This window comes from Nycticebus coucang, chromosome 10 (assembly GCF_027406575.1).
Source record: "Nycticebus coucang isolate mNycCou1 chromosome 10, mNycCou1.pri, whole genome shotgun sequence".
Taxonomy (NCBI): Eukaryota; Metazoa; Chordata; class Mammalia; order Primates; family Lorisidae; genus Nycticebus; species Nycticebus coucang.
This window is the reverse complement of record NC_069789.1, coordinates 125,048,735-125,065,012: the sequence shown is the minus strand read 5'-3', so window position 1 is coordinate 125,065,012 and position 16,278 is coordinate 125,048,735. Positions and strand designations below refer to the sequence as shown.

Here is a 16,278-nt window from a genome sequence, read left to right as displayed (position 1 = left end):
TCAGGCCCAGTTTAATACACAGAACAAGTTAATTCACAGCAGAGGCAGGCAATAAAGGAGACTCGGTGACAAGGGGGGTGCTCCTGGATTGGGGGAGATCCCCGAACCCACCACTTCCCCTACTTGCAGTCTCAATTTCCCTTTTTTAAAACCCGGAACAACAAACACACAACCACAAGAAACAACCATGCCCCCTCACCACCCCCAAAATGGCCAGTGAAGGTGGCAGGGGCAGCCGGGCCTGGCAGGGCAGGGAAGAGGGGCAGAGGAAGAAGGAAAGGAGTCCATTGCAGAGTCTGTGCTTCTCATTCCAGCAGGCGCTGGGCAGGGGCCCGCCCCACCGCCACCCACCATGGTGGGCAGTGGGTGGGGCGATCAGGGAGAACAGAGTTCAAAACCATGGTTCACATCATGCAGTATCCACGGTGGGCACCGGAATGGGGCACGGGGTGGACACATACCATGCCCACCCGCCCTGGGCACAGGGAGACGATGCCACCTTGGGTGGGTAGGTGGGACAGGGGTAGGGGTGCCAGGTGGGAGGCTGGCATACACTGGTGCCCACTGATGCTCTCAGCAGCGCCCCTCCGCCCAGCCAGGCCTTATAGGACTCTGTATATATTAATTTCTTTCTTTCTTTTTTTTTTTTTTTTTTTTACTTTTTGTCTTTTTCTTTAGAAAAAGGCTCCATCCATGCCCCTGGCTGGCACCCACCACCCCCCATGCCCGCCCAGAGGCGGGGTATGGCTTTGAGGGGAGCAGAAGCCCCTGGTGCCCATTTGCCAAGGGATGGGGAGGGAGGGAGAGGGGTCCTGCTGAGCCACCAACCCACAGGGCAAACATTCCACTTGCACAGAGGGCAGGGGCTGGCCCGGTCCACTCTTGGGCCTCTCTCCTCCCCCTCCCTCTGTGGGACATCGGGGCCCCCACAGAAAGTAGAGGAGCTCAGAGAGGCAGGTAGGCAAGCACCACCCCAGAGGTCCAGGTGAGCCAGAGCCCGGCCTATGTGAGGGTGATATAGGCAGAGGCCTTTTCTTTCAGGTGCCGAAGACAGAGGTGACAACTCCAGCTCCCTGCAGGGGTGGCCAGAGGATGGAGTTAGTTAGGTCCAGGTCCAGGGAGGGTTGCCCCTACTCCTTCCCACCCAGAGGACATGGCCTTCACCAATGGGGGACAGCTTGCCAACCTATCCACCCCACATCGTGCCCACCTCTTCTCTCACCTTCCGGGGGCTCCGCCATGGGGGGACTCAGACAGTACATGTGGTAACCCCGATCGCAGTCATCACAAAACAGCAGCTGGTCCTGGGGGGTGAGACCCGCCCAGCTGGCACCCTGGAGGCACGGGGCACCAGAAACGGGGGTGGGGGGCTGGGGCAGGGGCTAGGGCAACGGGGCTAGGGGAGGAGGTCCCTTCCAAAAGAGAAAGAGGGCTCTGATTTGCATCATGGAGTCTTTGCAAGACACTGCTTGGCCAAACAAAATCACCTCTTAGGACTGTCAGTTTGCAATGTGGTGTGGTTTTGTAAGACTGGGAGGGAGGCTTTAAATGATCCTAAGATAGGGCTCCATGCCTGTAGCTCAGCAGCTAGGGCACCAGCCACATACACTGGCAGTGGTGGGTTCAAATCCAGCCTGGGCCTGTCAAACAACAATGACAACTCCAACCAAAAAATAGCCGGGCGTTGTGGCAGGCGCCTGTAGTCCCAGCTACTTGGGAGGCTGAAGCAAGAGAATCACTTAAGCCCAAGAGTTTGAGGTTGCTGTGAGCTGTTGATGCCACAGCACTCTACCCAGGGTGACAGCTTGAGACTGTCTCCAAAAAAAAAAAAAAACGATACTAAGATAATCTGAGAGCACCTCTGGAAGCAGTGGACCTGGGTTCAAATCCCAGCCCCTCCATTTCCCTAGTTGGGTGACCTTAGGGCAGGTCATTTTCCTCTCTGAGCTTAGTTCCTTCTCCGGAGTAAGAATAAGAGCATCTACCTCAGAGGGTGGCTGGGGGGACTCAGAGAGACGAAGAATAAGAAGTGTGGAGGGCTCAATAATAATAATACATGTTTCTAGTGTTCCCCAGGGAGAGGCCCTGAGGGAGGCTTGAGGCTCAAGTGGCCAAGGCAAAGGTGCCAAATGGGGAGGACAGCTGGAGGTGTGGTGGGGCACTCACGTCGTTCTCTGAGGTGCCACACAGGCTGCAGGATTTGCACTCAATGCACTGCCAGCGGTAGGTCCGCACAGCTGCAGTCATGTTCACCGTAAACTGTAAACACGAGGGGTGTCCTGGGGGCCAAGGGGCAGGATGTGGTTAGGGGGTTCATGGTGCCCCTGGTGGGTCTTGATCCTAGGTAAGATGTGGCTCAGCCCCACCCCTGGCTCATAAGTCAAGGTGAGCTCTGCCCTCCACAGCCTGACCCCCACCCCTGCCCACAGGACCCAGCAAGCAGCGGGACCATGGCCACCACAGTCTCCCCACCCAGCCACCGTGGCAGCCACACTCTGCTCTGCAGAACGCCATGGCAACTGCGTTCCATTACGCATAGTGCTGTGGCAACCACTTTCACCCACCCACAGCACTGTGGCAGCCACATTCTGTTAACCACTGCGCTGAGACGGCCACATGCCATCACCCACAGCAGAATGGCTTACTGATTCTGTCACCCACAGTATCACTGCAACCATGTTCTCCCAGCCACGATGCCATGGCAACCACCTTCTACAACAGATCCCCACACCTTGGTCTCATGAAACTAAAGCCCATTCCACACGATGCCCCAGTAACCAAATTGTTAACAATAATACTACACAATGCCAATCTGTTAGTCATTCCACTGCCAGGCACAGAGACTCCCGCAGCCACTGACCCGTGTCCTGACAGCTAGTAGCCTTCCTTTATTCCAAACTGCCGAGGCAACCATATCTCACTATCCACAATACCATGGCAACCACAAATCCTTACCCACTCTGCTGAGGCAACCACAGTCTATTACCACAGTTTACCATGGGAACCACATTGTATTAACCACTGTCCTATGGTGAGCCCATCCTGTCAGCCACGGGGCCCGGGTGGCAGCCTTCAGTACTCACACCTCACAGTGCACGGCCTACAATGCCTTGGCAACCTCTCTCCTTCCTGTCCATGCCATGATAAGCACGTGCCACTGTTCTCATTGCCAAGACAGCCACATCCCATTATCCCCAAAGCCTCACTGGCCCTACTCTTTGCTATAACTCTCAGCAGTTCAGGCAGCCGCATGGGCTCTGCTTAGCCATAGTATTCCCATGATGCTCTGGGCCCCCACAGTCCTCACTCCCCTGTTCCCACCCTGTAGGTCTGCACACCTGGATGTTCTACCCATCCCAGCCCCTAGAGACCTCAGGTGGAGGAGTGTCACCTGATCGCCCACAGTCTGCACAGGAGATGAGGTCCTCAGGACACCCTGTCTTCTTGGAGCCACCCAAGCAGAAGTCACAGTAGCCGTTAGGGATGACAGTGCCATCAGGTGCCTTCTTGGCTGGAAGACAGCAGGCAGGTGTTGGCAGGGGGCAGATGGGACACCCAGTCAAAGGTTGCTGCAAAAGCAGGAGCGGAGGGTGTCCCTACCTGTGTGTTTCCTTTGTGCCTCAGGGACCCAGGCCAATTCTTTGTAAAACTCTGGGGGTGGAGGGACAGAGAAAGGGACTCTCACCATAGGCAAGGCTCCACCCTGCCCCCATCCTCAGCCCCAGGGGTGGACCCCTTGGTCCAGGCAGAGGGGAGGTGGGGAGAGAATAGCTACCCCAGACTATGGCCAGGAGCAAAAGAGAGTTGGTGAGGGCTACAACTAATTCTCATCAGGACCACCAACTCTTTAAGACAACTGACATGTCCTCTTTATTGGGTAAAAACTTGGTAAATACAGCTTTAGGAAGGGCCCTCTGCCTCCCTCATGTATACACATCTACCAGCCTCCTGTAAGTCAGCCTGACTAGATAAAAATTCATAGATTCCACTAGCCAAGCTCTGGTATGGAAACAGACACTCAGAAGAAAAATTGTGAGCACAGAGTTGCCTGGGTACGTAGTGGGCATAGGATGAGAAGACTCGCCCTCTCCCTCCAGGAGATGGGTGGGAAGGCAGCTTCTCCACAGGCTGAGCCTCCCCTGAGCCCTCCACCCCTCCCCCATCCTTCAGCTGTCAGGATTGGCATGGGATTGGCATGGGCAGATGCCAAAGGCTCCCAGTCCACAGGCCCTGCCCCTCAGCCAGAACTTAGCAGAGAAGGGAGAAGGGGAGGCAGGGCAGGAGGGGAGTCATCTATCACCCCCCTCCCCAAGCTCTAATTGAAACAATAAATCAGACCCAGAAATATTACGCCCGGCCAGGAGCGAAGGAGAGATGGTTGGTTGCCATGGCAACCCCAGAGCCAGCATCCCCATGGTCCATGGGGGGAGGGAACCACTGAGCTGGAGATTTTCCAGAAATGTCTAATGTGCCCCCCACCCAACCAGGCTTCTTGGGCCCCACTCCTAGAGCCCCTCACCACCCCCCACCTGGCCTGCCTGCTCACGTTTATGGTTGTTTTTCCGGTGGAAGGGCAGGGCGTGGCGTTCGGCGTTCTCCTCCCCTTCCTCCTCTGCCAGGTGGGTGTGGGTATAGTGGTAGCTGAGCCCGGGCCGGTTCTTATACCGTTTCCCACAGACTGGAGAGCAAGCAAGTGAGTGGGGAGGGCTGGTCAGCCCCTCCCAGTCCATGCCACCTCCACTCTGGCCTCTAGGAACACACTTTCCCCCTCTGTGCCAGAGACCTGAGCAACCCCCACCCAGGTCCAGAACAGGAGGAAGAGGCCATGAGGGAAGAGGTCTCTGGGCCACCCCTCTCTCTTTCCCCCTCTTCAGAAGGACTCACTATCACAGACATACGGCTTGTCTCGGTCCTCCAGGGAAGTGGTGTCCTGGCGTTTCCGGAGACCTCCGATGCCATATGCCTGGGGCAAGAGTCAGGAGTTAGGGGCCAAGAACATGAGGAAATGAGTGTTCATCATTTGGGTTTGAAAGGCAAATAGCAACTGTGCCAACTTCCTAGCTGTAGGTTCTTGAATTTCTCTGGAGTTCAATTTCCTCACCTGTGGTACAGGTATAAAGATAGTTCTAATCCACTGTACAATCTGTTTTGTAAATGGCTTAATAGGTATTAAGCCTCAGTTTTCTCATCTGTAAAATGGGTATGCAATCTCCTATTCATTTGCTAGGCACAGTGGCTAGGACTCCACAGTGCCTGTACTCCCCGTGCTTTGGGAGGCCAAGGTAGGAGGATCTCTTGAGTCCAGGAGTTTAAGACCACCCTGGACAAGACAGCAAGACCCTATCTCTACCAAAAAAATTTAAAAATTAGCAGGGTGTGATGGTGCATGCCTGTAGTCATAGCTACTCAGGAGGCTGAGGCAGAAAGATGCTCGAGACCAAGAATTCAAGGTGACATCAAGCTATGATTGCTCCACAGCTTAGGTCATAGACTGAGACCCTATTTCTACAAAAAAAAAAAAAAAAGAAGAAGAAGAAGAGAAAAGAAATTCCTCCACCCCTTTGCAGATTAAATGAAGTCAGACTTCAGACTTGTGGCAGGGGCTGCCCATTGAGCAGACTCAGTGAATGGGATCTGTCATTGAGGGAAGAAAGGGGAGGAGAAGCTTGAGGGTGATACCTTTCCTTTGGCCCTGTTCTTCCTCCTGGGAATGTCATCCTCCAAATCTTCCACCTCAAGATCATGCGGAAACTCCAGCAACTGCTGTTTCTGAGCACCAGGAGAAGGGAGACAGGTCAAGAATGGGGGCACTGATCTGCTTTTGAGGGGCCCTGGGCAGAACTGGAGATTGGGGATGGGAGGGCAAGTCAGGAGTTTTTCCAAATGAAGTCTGGGAGGATGGGGACTTGGGACACCTGAAGGCCCCAGGGGAGAGTTTAGAGCAGGCACAGGATGAGCCAGGCAGTAGACAGGGATGAGGGGAGACTCACAGCTGGGGTCCCTCAGGGGTTGGCCTACCTGACAGTCCATAATGGTCTCCTCCTCTTTCAGCTCAATTTTCTTCTCCCCTGTCTCAGCACACAGTAGAGCCTCGAGGACTGGCCCTTCCGGGAGGCCACCCTCTTTCTTCAAAGGTGCCTCGCAGTCTGGGGACAGGGCCATAGGGGGATCAAGTGGGGAAGTTGTCCCTGAAGGACTCCTCAAACTGCCCATGCTGGGGGACCATGCTTATTGTGGGAGGAAGAGGCTTTCCCACACTCCATCAGCCACACACACTGGGAAGGATGCCCAGACCCTAGGGAAGACACAGCCACACCCTCACATCCACTCAGATACATCAGGAGGAAACACAGCCAGAACTGTGGGTACACCCAGGAAACCTTCAGAAAAAGACACAGACCACCAGACACACCCAAATCTGTACAGAGAAGACACTGCTAGATCCTCATATATACCTCAGTCCACATGTGGGAGCCCCGCAGATACACCCAAATAAAGATAGATACAGACACTCCAGCAGGATACACGTGAATATACACAGAAGAGATACAGCCAGACCATCTGAGACAGCCACACACACAAAGGCAGAGACACAACAGTCTCTCAGATACACCTAGACATTAAAGAGATATAGCCAGATGCTTGGATATACTGGGGCATATGGGGGAGACATATCCAGACCCCTGGATACACCCAGAGATACTCAGAAAGAGACAATTAAACCACAGAAATACCTAGAATGGGGAGGACACAGCCAGAGGGATACATCTGGACATGGAAGAGAGAGAGAGACGCTCAGGGAAAATCACTCAGATGGATGGACCCAGGCACACACCAAGGAGTTACAGACAGTCCCTCCGGGGACGCATACAGGAAGAGACACAGGGACAGGTGGGCACTCCAGTACTCCTGGGTATATACAGACCCTTGGATATACCTGGACAGGGGAAGAGAAACAGCCAGTGACCACTATATTCCTGGGCACATTTAAGAAGCATTAAGCCCAGACTCTGATGGACCAGCGTGCACATGCGGAAATACACCTGCTACACTATTCAGGAGATTCTCCCAGATACTCCGAAGTATCTGGGCACTCACAGAAAGAGACAGCCCTATGTACCCAGACGCACTTGGGAGGAGCTGGCTGCTCTGACAGACCAGATACACACAAGAAGATAAACCTTCTGAGACACCTGGAAACACCTGGGAAGAGACACAGGCAGACACACTGATACGTTCCGTTAGGAATGGAAAGAGGCCCAACCAGACACTCTTGACACATCCAGACACACACGAGGAGATAAAAAAATTGGACATCCTGAGGCATCCACCCAAGAAAATTCAGGCAGACTGAAACATCCCAGCTCAGAGGGGAGGAGACACAGCTAGAGGCTCCTTCCACCTAGACACATCTAACAGATAACACCATGCTCTCTAAAACACCTGGGCCAATGTAGGAGGGATACACTAGAAACTCAGTGACTCGGAGAAAACTATAGAATCTCTGCGATACACCCAAGACACACATGGGCTGACACACAGCCAGCCATTCAGTCACTCTCTGGAAGGAAGATAAAGGCGAGGCTCAGACTTCTCAGCGTGTGCTGGGGCATTGATGGGACCACAGCGGCTCTACCCACCGATCTTGTACTCGCAGGGCCGGAGTCTAGGGTCCTCCAGAATGTTGAGTCTCCGTTTCTTCCTCCAACAGCGGGCGGGGTACGTGTAAATCTGTCCCGGGGCCAAACCTGGGGCGAGCAGAGCAGGGTGGTAAGGATGCGACCCGGACCCCGCGGCCGGCCCCGCCCCTCCCCGGCCCTCGCGTCCTACCTGGCCCGCGGTGGGTCTTCTCCATCCAGATGTAGCAGTTGTTCTGGGCCACACCGGTCTGCGAGTCGAGGAAGGGCAGGCGCAGGCTGCGCTCGGCGCACAGGCGCGCGTTGTAGCTGCGGCAGTGCTCGATGGCCTCGCGGTAGAAGTCCTCGCCTAGGCTACCGGGGGCGGTGAGCGGGCGGCGGCTGTCAGCAAGGGCGGGCGCGCCAGGTAGCCCGGTACCCCGCCCCGGCCCGGGATGGGCGGGCCGACCCCTCCAACTTCACCTCTCCCCTCCTCCCGCTCCCGGACCCAGGGTGGGGGGAGGAGACAGGGCCAAGGGGCCCCAACCTGGCACTCAAACAGGCCTTGAACTAATGAGTAGATAAATCACGACATAGAAACAGACAAAAACACACCAGGACCCATCCACACAAGAACACATCCAGACACAAATCACACAGTCACTCGGGATTCACACACAAAGAGACATATCCCAATACTGACAAAGGAGAAATAGACAAATCTCACACACGTGCACACATAAATATCTACTGGAAAATACAAATACCCCAGGTTAGGTAGTGTAAAAATATCGCGCAAATATCTATGCATCACATATCCAAAGACACAACAAAAACAAATCAGACCCATACAAAGACACACAACATGGAAACATCACACAACCACACACACTCATGCATCCAAAGACTTTCACAAATGTCAAAAGACAGGAATTATGGAAACAAAACTATAGAAACAAACATGTATGCACTTACACGTGTATCCAAAGACACAACACAAACAAGTCACACACACAGTGTCCAGACACACAGTACAAAGAAATCACACAGATTCACACAGGTACATACACAATAACAAAAGTAAACACAGAAAGCATTATCTAAAATATCACACATCCAAACACACATACACACCCATAAAACACAGAAACAGTCAAATCCAACCATATTCACACAAAAATTTACACACAAATACACGCATACCTATATATCCAAAGACACAAAACACAACAAACTCTGCACAGTTCCAGAGGACATAAACTCACACTCAAAGACCCAAATATCCAAAGATATCTGGTGTAGAATAAAAGAAATCATACACATATCCACGAACATATAAAAACCAGAACACAAATAAGTCACATACACACACCACATCCCAAGACAAAGGTAGCGTGGACTTCACTAGAGTTTACCAAGACCCGTGCATCCCCAGGCCATTTCACCCTTTCCCAGACCTGAGGGTCTCCAGGCGGGGACTATAGCCCCCTTCCCCCAAAAGGAACCTGGAGTCCCCACACCCACCACCCCTCCAGGAATGGCGCTCCGGACACCATTCATGCCCGAGACCTATAGTCACACACTCTCGCACCCCCGCGCAGCCCAGCACACGGTGACAGCCCCCCAGACACCCCATCGGCCCCACCCCCAGCCGCCACACATACACACATGGCAGCGCTGACCCGCCTGCGCGCCCTTCCCCGCCTCCCGCCAGCCTGCTCCACCTCAGGGGGCCGGGGATGACTGTGGCCATCTTGCTCCCGGGGTCCTGCCCCCAGCAGGTCCCCGCCGGGTCGATCCTCCCAGCGGTCGGGCGGGCGCTGAGGCCGCCCATCCATTCATTCCCGGGGGGCGGGAACTCGCGGGCCACAGCCAATCGCGGAGGCGGGGCGGGCCCGCCCGGGTCATGCCGGGAGTTGTAGTCCAGAGCCCGGTGCCCGCCGGACTCCTCTCAGAAGGGAGGATGCAGAGGCGGGGTCCGGGAGCGCACACAGCCACTCACACGGGCTCACTCATACACACAGCCTGGTCTCACGTGCACGCGCGCACACCTGGACTCGCACACACCCACGCATACTCACAGCCTCCCACACACTCCCCTCACATGGACTCACAGCCGCGCGCGCACACCTCAACACTCGAGACTTGGAGACACCTTCCAGGTGCACACATAGACTTCTCGCCAACAAGCCCGCGAGCAGACACCGTCCTCCCACGAGTCCTTCCTAGGTCCAGAATCCTGTCCTGTCCCACTCAGGGCTGTCTCTGCCTCCAACCACTTTCACATCACCCTACCCTGCCCAATTCCTTCCGCGGACTAGTTAGCTGCTGTAGCCACACCTCCTGGGTTCGAATGCTAGCTCTGCCACTTGTTGGTCCTGTGACCTTGGGCAAATAACTTAACGTTTCTGGGCCTCAGCTTTTTTATCTGTAAAAAGAGGATGAGGTTGGCAGTACCCATAATCAGTCAGCATGGCGCCGGCCACATACACCGAGGGTGGCGGGATCGGCCCCGGGGCCAGCTAAAACAACTGTGACAACTACAACAACAACAAAAATAAAATAGTCTGGCGTTGTGGCGGGCGCCTGTAGTCCCAGCTGCTTGGGAGACTGAGGCAAGAGAATAGCTTAAGCCCAACAGTTTGAGGTTGCTGTGAGCCGTGACACCACAGCACTGTACCTAGGGCAACAGCTTAAGACTGTCTCAAAAAAAGAAGAAGAAGAAGAAGAAGATGATGTCCCTTAGGACTGGTGTGAAGATTAAATGAATAAATATGGGTAAAGCTTTGTTTCTGTTTGGTTTTGTTTTGAGACAAGGTTGTGATCTGTTGCCTAGGATGGCATGAGCATAGCTCACCGCAACCTCCAACTCCTGGGCTCAAGCAATCCTGGCACCTCAGTCTCCCTAGTAGCTAGGACTACAGACATGTGCCACCATGCCCAGAAAATTTTTTTTTATTGTTTTTTTTTTTTTTCTGTAGAGACAGGTCTTGGTTGCCCAGGCTGGTCCCCATGCCTCACCTCGTACATTCCTCCCTCCTTGACCTCCCTAAGTGCTGGGATTACAGGTATAACCCACCTCTCCTGGTGGTAAAGCATTTTTTTTTTTTTTTGAGACAGAGCCTCAAGCTATCGCCCTGGGTAGAGTGCTGTAGCATCACAGCTCACAGCAATCTCCAACTCCTGGGCTCAAGCGATTCTCTTGCCTCTGCCTCCCAAGTAGCTGGGACTACAGGCACCCGCCACAATGCCCAGCTATTTTTTGGTTGCAGCCATCATTGTTGTTTGGCGGGCCCGGGCTGGATTTGAACCTGCCAGCTCAGGTGTATGTGGCTGGCGCCTTAGCTGCTTGAGCCATAGGCGCTGAGCCGGTGGTAAAGCATTTTAAAAGGTACCTGGCATATAGTAAGAGCTCAATAAATTTGTTTATTCCACAAAGAATCTGATATGTACTAAGATGTTAAATGGTGGTAGCTAACCATTATTAGAAAGAATAATGGTGGGCAGTGCCTGTGGCTCAGTGGGTAGGGCCCCCACCCCATACACAGAGGGTGGCCGGGGTTCAAACACAACCCCGGCCGAACTGCAACAAAAGAATAGCTGGGCGTTGTGGTGGGCACCTGTAGTCCCAGCTACTCAGAAGGCTGAGGCAAGAGAATTGTCTAAGCCCAGGAGTTGGAGGTTGCTGTGAGCAGTGTGATGCCACAGCACTCCACCGAGGGCGATAAAGTGAGACTCTATCTCTACAAAAAAAAAAAAGAAAGAATAATGCTGAGGCCAGGTGCAGTTTCTCATGCCTGTAATCCTAGCACTCTGGGAGGCTGAGGTGGGTGGATTGCCCTGAGCTCACAGGTTCAAGACCAGAGTGAGACCCTGTCTCTAAAAATAGCTGGGGGTTGTGGTGGGCACCTATAGTCCCAGCTAATCAGGAGGCTGAGGCAAGAGAATCACTAGAGCCCAAGAGTTGGAGGTTGCTGTGAGCTATGACATGGCACTCTACCAAGAGTGACAAAGTGAGACTCTAGGTCGGAAGGAAGGAAGGAAGGAAGCTTGCACATAGTGGATGCTCAACAAATACTTGTTGAGGCTGGAGTGGTGGCTCATGCCTGTAATCCTAGTACTCTGGGTAGTTGAGGGGAAGATCCTCTGAGCTCAGGAGTTCAAGAGCAAGAGCGAGACCCCTCCACTAAAAATAGAAAAACTAGCTGGGCATTGTGTCGGGCACCTGTAGTCCTAACTACTAGGGAGGTTGAGGGGCAGGAGGATCACTTGAACCCTGTAATTTGAGGTTGTGGGGAGCTAGGCTGATTCTACAGCAGTCTAGCCTGGGCAACAGAGTTAGTCTCTGTCTCCAAATAAATATTTTTTGAATGAATAAACATGCTGAGCACCCACCATGTGCTGGCCACAGTTCTCTCTGGGGGTTATACTATTATCTGCATTTTCCACATAAGGAATCTGAGGCATGGGCGGCACCTGTGGCTCAGTGGGTAGGGTGCCAGCCCCATATACCGAGGGTGGCAGGTTCACACCTGTCCCAGCCAAATGGCAACAACAACAACAACAAAAAGAAAATAGCCAGGCATTGTGGCCAGGCGCCTGTAGTCCCAGCTACTTGGGAGGCTGAGGCAAGAAAATCGCCTAAGCCCAAGAGCTAGAGGTTGCTGTGAGCTGTGTGACGCCACAGCACTCCACCGAGGGCAATAAAGTGAGACTCTGTCTCTAAAAAGAAAAAAAAAAGGAATCTGAGGCACAGGGAGAGGACCTGTCATGCCCTCAGCCCCTGACTGTTTAAAGGTGGAACTGAGGGAAGGATTCCATCCTCCAGGGGACCTTAGCTCCTTCTTTCTCCTGCTGTCATCTACACTAGCTCCACCCTAAGGGATCCCCAGAGAGTGAGCTGACCCACTGAGTCACACACACTCATTCAGTCTCTGCCAGCATGTGCACACATTCCCCTTTCCCCCTTCAGAGTTAGCATTCTGGTTTGAGTAACTTGTATGGATTAACACGCCCACATGCCCTTGTCCACCAGGGGGCCCTCCACCAGACAGAAGTGGCAAGCTAGGCTTACCTCTTTTGTCACCAACCTAAGAAAGACCCCCCTCAAGGCCTCCCATACTCATGGTCACTTACACACACATACACAACCCTTTAAGTCTCAGCTGGCTTCCACAAACTCTGTGTCATCTAAGTCAGGGTAAGGCCAAGGCCTTGACCTGTCCCTGACCCCTCCCCACAAATAGCATAGAGTGGTGACAAGTGGATTAAGTGCGAGAAACTGGCACCCTCACACCCACTCTGACTTCCAAGCCCCAATAGTGCTTCCCCACCACTCACCCAGGCTCACAGCTCAGCTTGGAGTGTGCCTTTGCCACCTTCCTCTCACTTGCCACCACCCTCACAGATCCTCCAGCATGGTCTCTCACTCTTGCTCCCCACACCTCTAGCCTCAGCACTCTGGCTTACACCTGCCCCAACCCAGGACCCTCACATCAATTTGGTCTAATGGGGCCAAGTGTAAACATGCTGAGTGTCTCACCCCAGAAGCCCATTCCAGCAGGATTTCTTGGAGAGGTTTCCTCACCCCTAGTCACGTTCACAAACCCCTCTCACATTGTTCTACACACTTGAACTCCCAGTCTTCTGTGGCTCAAGCAATCCTCCTATTACCCTCTCCAGCACCCTGTGTGGGAGCCGGCCCACTGTAGAGATCGATTTTGATGAATCGATATTGATACCACTCATAATAATCACTACATTTGCTCAGGGTCAGGCTGTGTACTAAGTGCTTTACTAAAATCACCTTATTTAAGTCTGATGACAGCAGACAGCCCCATGAGCTAACAAGAAGTGTTATAATCCCCCATTCACAGCTGGTAAAACTGAGGCTTAAAGGTGAGGAAATCAAAAACTCAAGCGGAGGGCAGTGTCGTAGCTCAATGGGTAGGGTGCTGGCCATGTACATCAAGGCTGGCAGGTTTGAACCGCCGGAGCCAGCTAAAAAAAACACGACAAGTACAACAAAAAAATAGCCGGGCGTTGTGGCGGGTGCCTGTAAGACCCAGCTACTTGGGAGGCTGAGGCAAGAGAATCACTTAAGCCCAAGAGTTTGAGGTTGCTGTGAACTGTGAACCAAGGATGACAAACTGAGACTCTGTCTAAAAAAAAACTTAAGCTGGTGTTTGAATACAGGCAGTCAGCTGTGGGCCTGAGCTCTGCAGGACCCCCTCCCAAGGGGATATGACTCTCACATTTTTTCAGGAATGAGTGAGTCCCCCTTCACCCCTCCAGATCCCGAGGAAGGGGAAGGACCCAAGGGGCACTGGCACCTGCTCTGCAGGTTCATTCTGGCCTCCAGGCCCCTGGCAAGGGCTGCATCATAGCTCCCCCAAGGGCTCTAGGCCAGGGTCAGAGTGGGGGCCTGGACGCCTGTAGGTCCACCAATATACACAAGAACCCTGTTCCCAGTTTGAGGGTGTCTCTTACAAGAGCGACATCTGTGTATGTGCCCAACTTAGGGTGAGAGGAAAGCAGAAATGGTGTCACCATCACACACTATCTCAAACGGAACTGGACCCCACACCCCACCACCACCCACTCTGCCTGAGGCATAGCCGCACGTGTAGGCAGGCGCCCATAAGTCCCTGCCCCCCCCTCCTCTCTAGACTCCCACCCCGCCATCCCCACTCCCGCCAGAAACCAGAAGCCAGGAGCAATTTCGGGCCTTTGGTCCAGCCACCAGGCACAGTTCTTCTCTTGGGTGGGGGATGCTCCCCCGCCCCCTCGCTCCCCCCACCCCAGCACTCCATGTTCAAGGTCAAGGCAGCGAGCGGGCGGGGTGGGGGGAAGGGTGAGGGAGGTCGCCTCGGCCCCTTTGTGCGGCGCCGCCAGCGCTCGCCCTCCTCCTCCGCCAGGCCGGGGGAGAGGGGGAGGGGAGTGCGGAGCTCGCCTGCCAGAGAGGGAGGGCGGGAGCGGCCGAGCGCCTGTCACTCGGAGCCCGCTGTCAACGCCTGGGAAAGGGGGGTGGGGAGCTCGGGGACCCGGTAGTCCGGGATCCCGAAGAAGGAGCAAGAGAGAGAGAGATGGAGAAAGAGAGGACAGAGGTGAAGAGAATGAGCGATGGCAAGGAGAAGGGAGGGATGGGAGGTTCTAGGCTTGGATCCAGGTGTCCGAGTTCTCAGCCACTGGGCCCAAGAAGCAGCTAACGCTGGGAGGAGGGACGCGGACAGGGAGAAAGGGAGGGAATCCCCGGAGACTGAGGGCGCTCCCAGGACCCCCTCTTGAGGCATCCAGTCCCCGAGGGGATAGATAAGAGATGCTCTCGTTGGATGTGTATGGGCGGGGAGAGGGAGAGGTGCCACGGTCCAAGCTGACCATGGTGTCGGGGCTTCTAGGTTCTAAAGATCCTGGGTGAAAAAAGGGGAAGCAGCAGAGATTCAACCGAGGACCCCTGACGTCTCTGCTCCCACCCTGCGGCCGCGAGGGCCGGGGTCCCCGGAGACAGTGGGGAAAAGAGAAAGATGCTTTGACCAGGGTAATTAGGATGATGGAAACCCTGAGGAACAGGGTCTGGACTTAGGTGTTTGAGCTTCCAACCCCTGCCCGGGTATGCCCGGCACCCCCAGAAACACTGGAGAGGAGAGATGGAGGAAAAGGAGAGGGAAGCCCCTACCCCCACTCTGGGTGGGGAAACGGCCTCCGCAACCCCCCCAGCCCGCGCCACATTCCTTCACTGACAGCGACAAAGAGGCGCCCCCGCGACCCTGGAGATGCTCCCGCCCCTCAACCCCAGAGGGGCTACAGGAGGTAGTGGGTCCCCAGGGTCGGGCGACCACGCTGGGGGCCCCATTCAACTAAGGTCCGCGCGCTGCGTCCCCCTCTCAGCCCCGGAGAGGGCGGGGGAAGGGCTCCTACGATTCTGGAACGGGGGCGGGGACGGCGGGGACACTCACGACTTGAGCGGGTTCTGAATGGCGGTAGCCATGGCCCGCTCGGCTGGGCCGCCTCCGGCCCGGGGCGCCGCTGCCGCCGCCGCGCGCGGGCCCAGCCCGGCCTGCGCCGCCCGCTCTGCCGCCCAGCGCGCTACGATTTCATTCATTCTTGGGGCTGCGGCGCGAGCGGATCGGGGCGGGCCGGGGGCGGGGCTCAGCCAATCCCCGCGCCTCCCGGCGCACGACGGGACGTGGAGTCTAGGGGCGCTCGGCTGAGCCCGGGGGCGCCCCTGCCCGGACTACACGTCCCAGGGGGCGCCGGGAGGACCGCAAGCCCATTGGCTTCTGGGGATACAGGGCAGGGCTGGGCTCCCCCAAGAGCATCTTTTCCTCCTTCCTGGGAGTGCTCCATTCCCGGCTCGGACTCTCTCCATCCCTTAGGGACCGTGAGTGCGGGAGCAGGTGGTCCCAACTTCTGGGTTTCCCTAGGGTATGTGGATGACCCCAGGAATTGTCGCATATTCGTGTCTAGGCCTGTTTGCCTGGATGTTTCTCCTGCATAGGCCAGAATGTGAACAAGCATGGAAGTTCCTCGGTGCCTTTGTTCAATTATTGACTGCCTGCTGTGTTCTGGGCACTCTGCTAGGCCCTGGAAATACAGCAACGACAAAACAAAGTCGCTGCTCTCAAGAAGCGGACATTCTAATAGAGAAAGATTATAAACAAGA

General features: G+C 54.8%; 1 protein-coding gene across 12 annotated transcripts; it reads right to left on the bottom strand.

The window, feature by feature from the left end:
* Positions 1 to 624: 624 nt before the first annotated feature.
* On the bottom strand, positions 625 to 15,711 carry DPF1 (double PHD fingers 1). 12 transcript variants are annotated; one of them, XM_053604670.1, is made up of 12 exons: positions 15,572 to 15,711; positions 7,831 to 7,991; positions 7,641 to 7,748; positions 6,019 to 6,146; positions 5,680 to 5,769; positions 4,885 to 4,963; positions 4,547 to 4,678; positions 3,601 to 3,651; positions 3,392 to 3,511; positions 2,167 to 2,279; positions 1,223 to 1,304; positions 625 to 1,073 (listed from the first exon to the last, which is right to left on the bottom strand). In XM_053604670.1, the coding sequence occupies exons 1-12, from the start codon at positions 15,601 to 15,603 to the stop codon at positions 1,003 to 1,005; spliced, it is 1,167 nt and encodes a 388-aa protein (XP_053460645.1). In that variant the 5' UTR covers positions 15,604 to 15,711; the 3' UTR covers positions 625 to 1,002. The 12 variants fall into 12 exon arrangements, with proteins under 12 accessions (XP_053460645.1, XP_053460644.1, XP_053460647.1 ...); XM_053604669.1 differs by having other exon boundaries at positions 1,223 to 1,334; positions 15,572 to 15,693; XM_053604672.1 differs by having other exon boundaries at positions 7,831 to 7,986; positions 15,572 to 15,683.
* Between the last annotated feature and the right edge of the window lie 567 nt (positions 15,712 to 16,278).

Bases quoted from the DNA above. Each gene is read 5' to 3' on its own strand.
- DPF1 (XM_053604661.1), bottom strand. From the start codon at position 9,454: ATGGATGGGCGGCCTCAGCGCCCGCCCGACCGCTGGGAGGATCGACCC. The intron at 5,770-6,018 runs GTAGGCCAACCC...CCTGGTGCTCAG, and splicing joins AGACCATTATGGACTGTCAG to AAACAGCAGTTGCTGGAGTT. The intron at 4,679-4,884 runs GTGAGTCCTTCT...CTTGCTCTCCAG, and splicing joins CAAGCCGTATGTCTGTGATA to TCTGTGGGAAACGGTATAAG.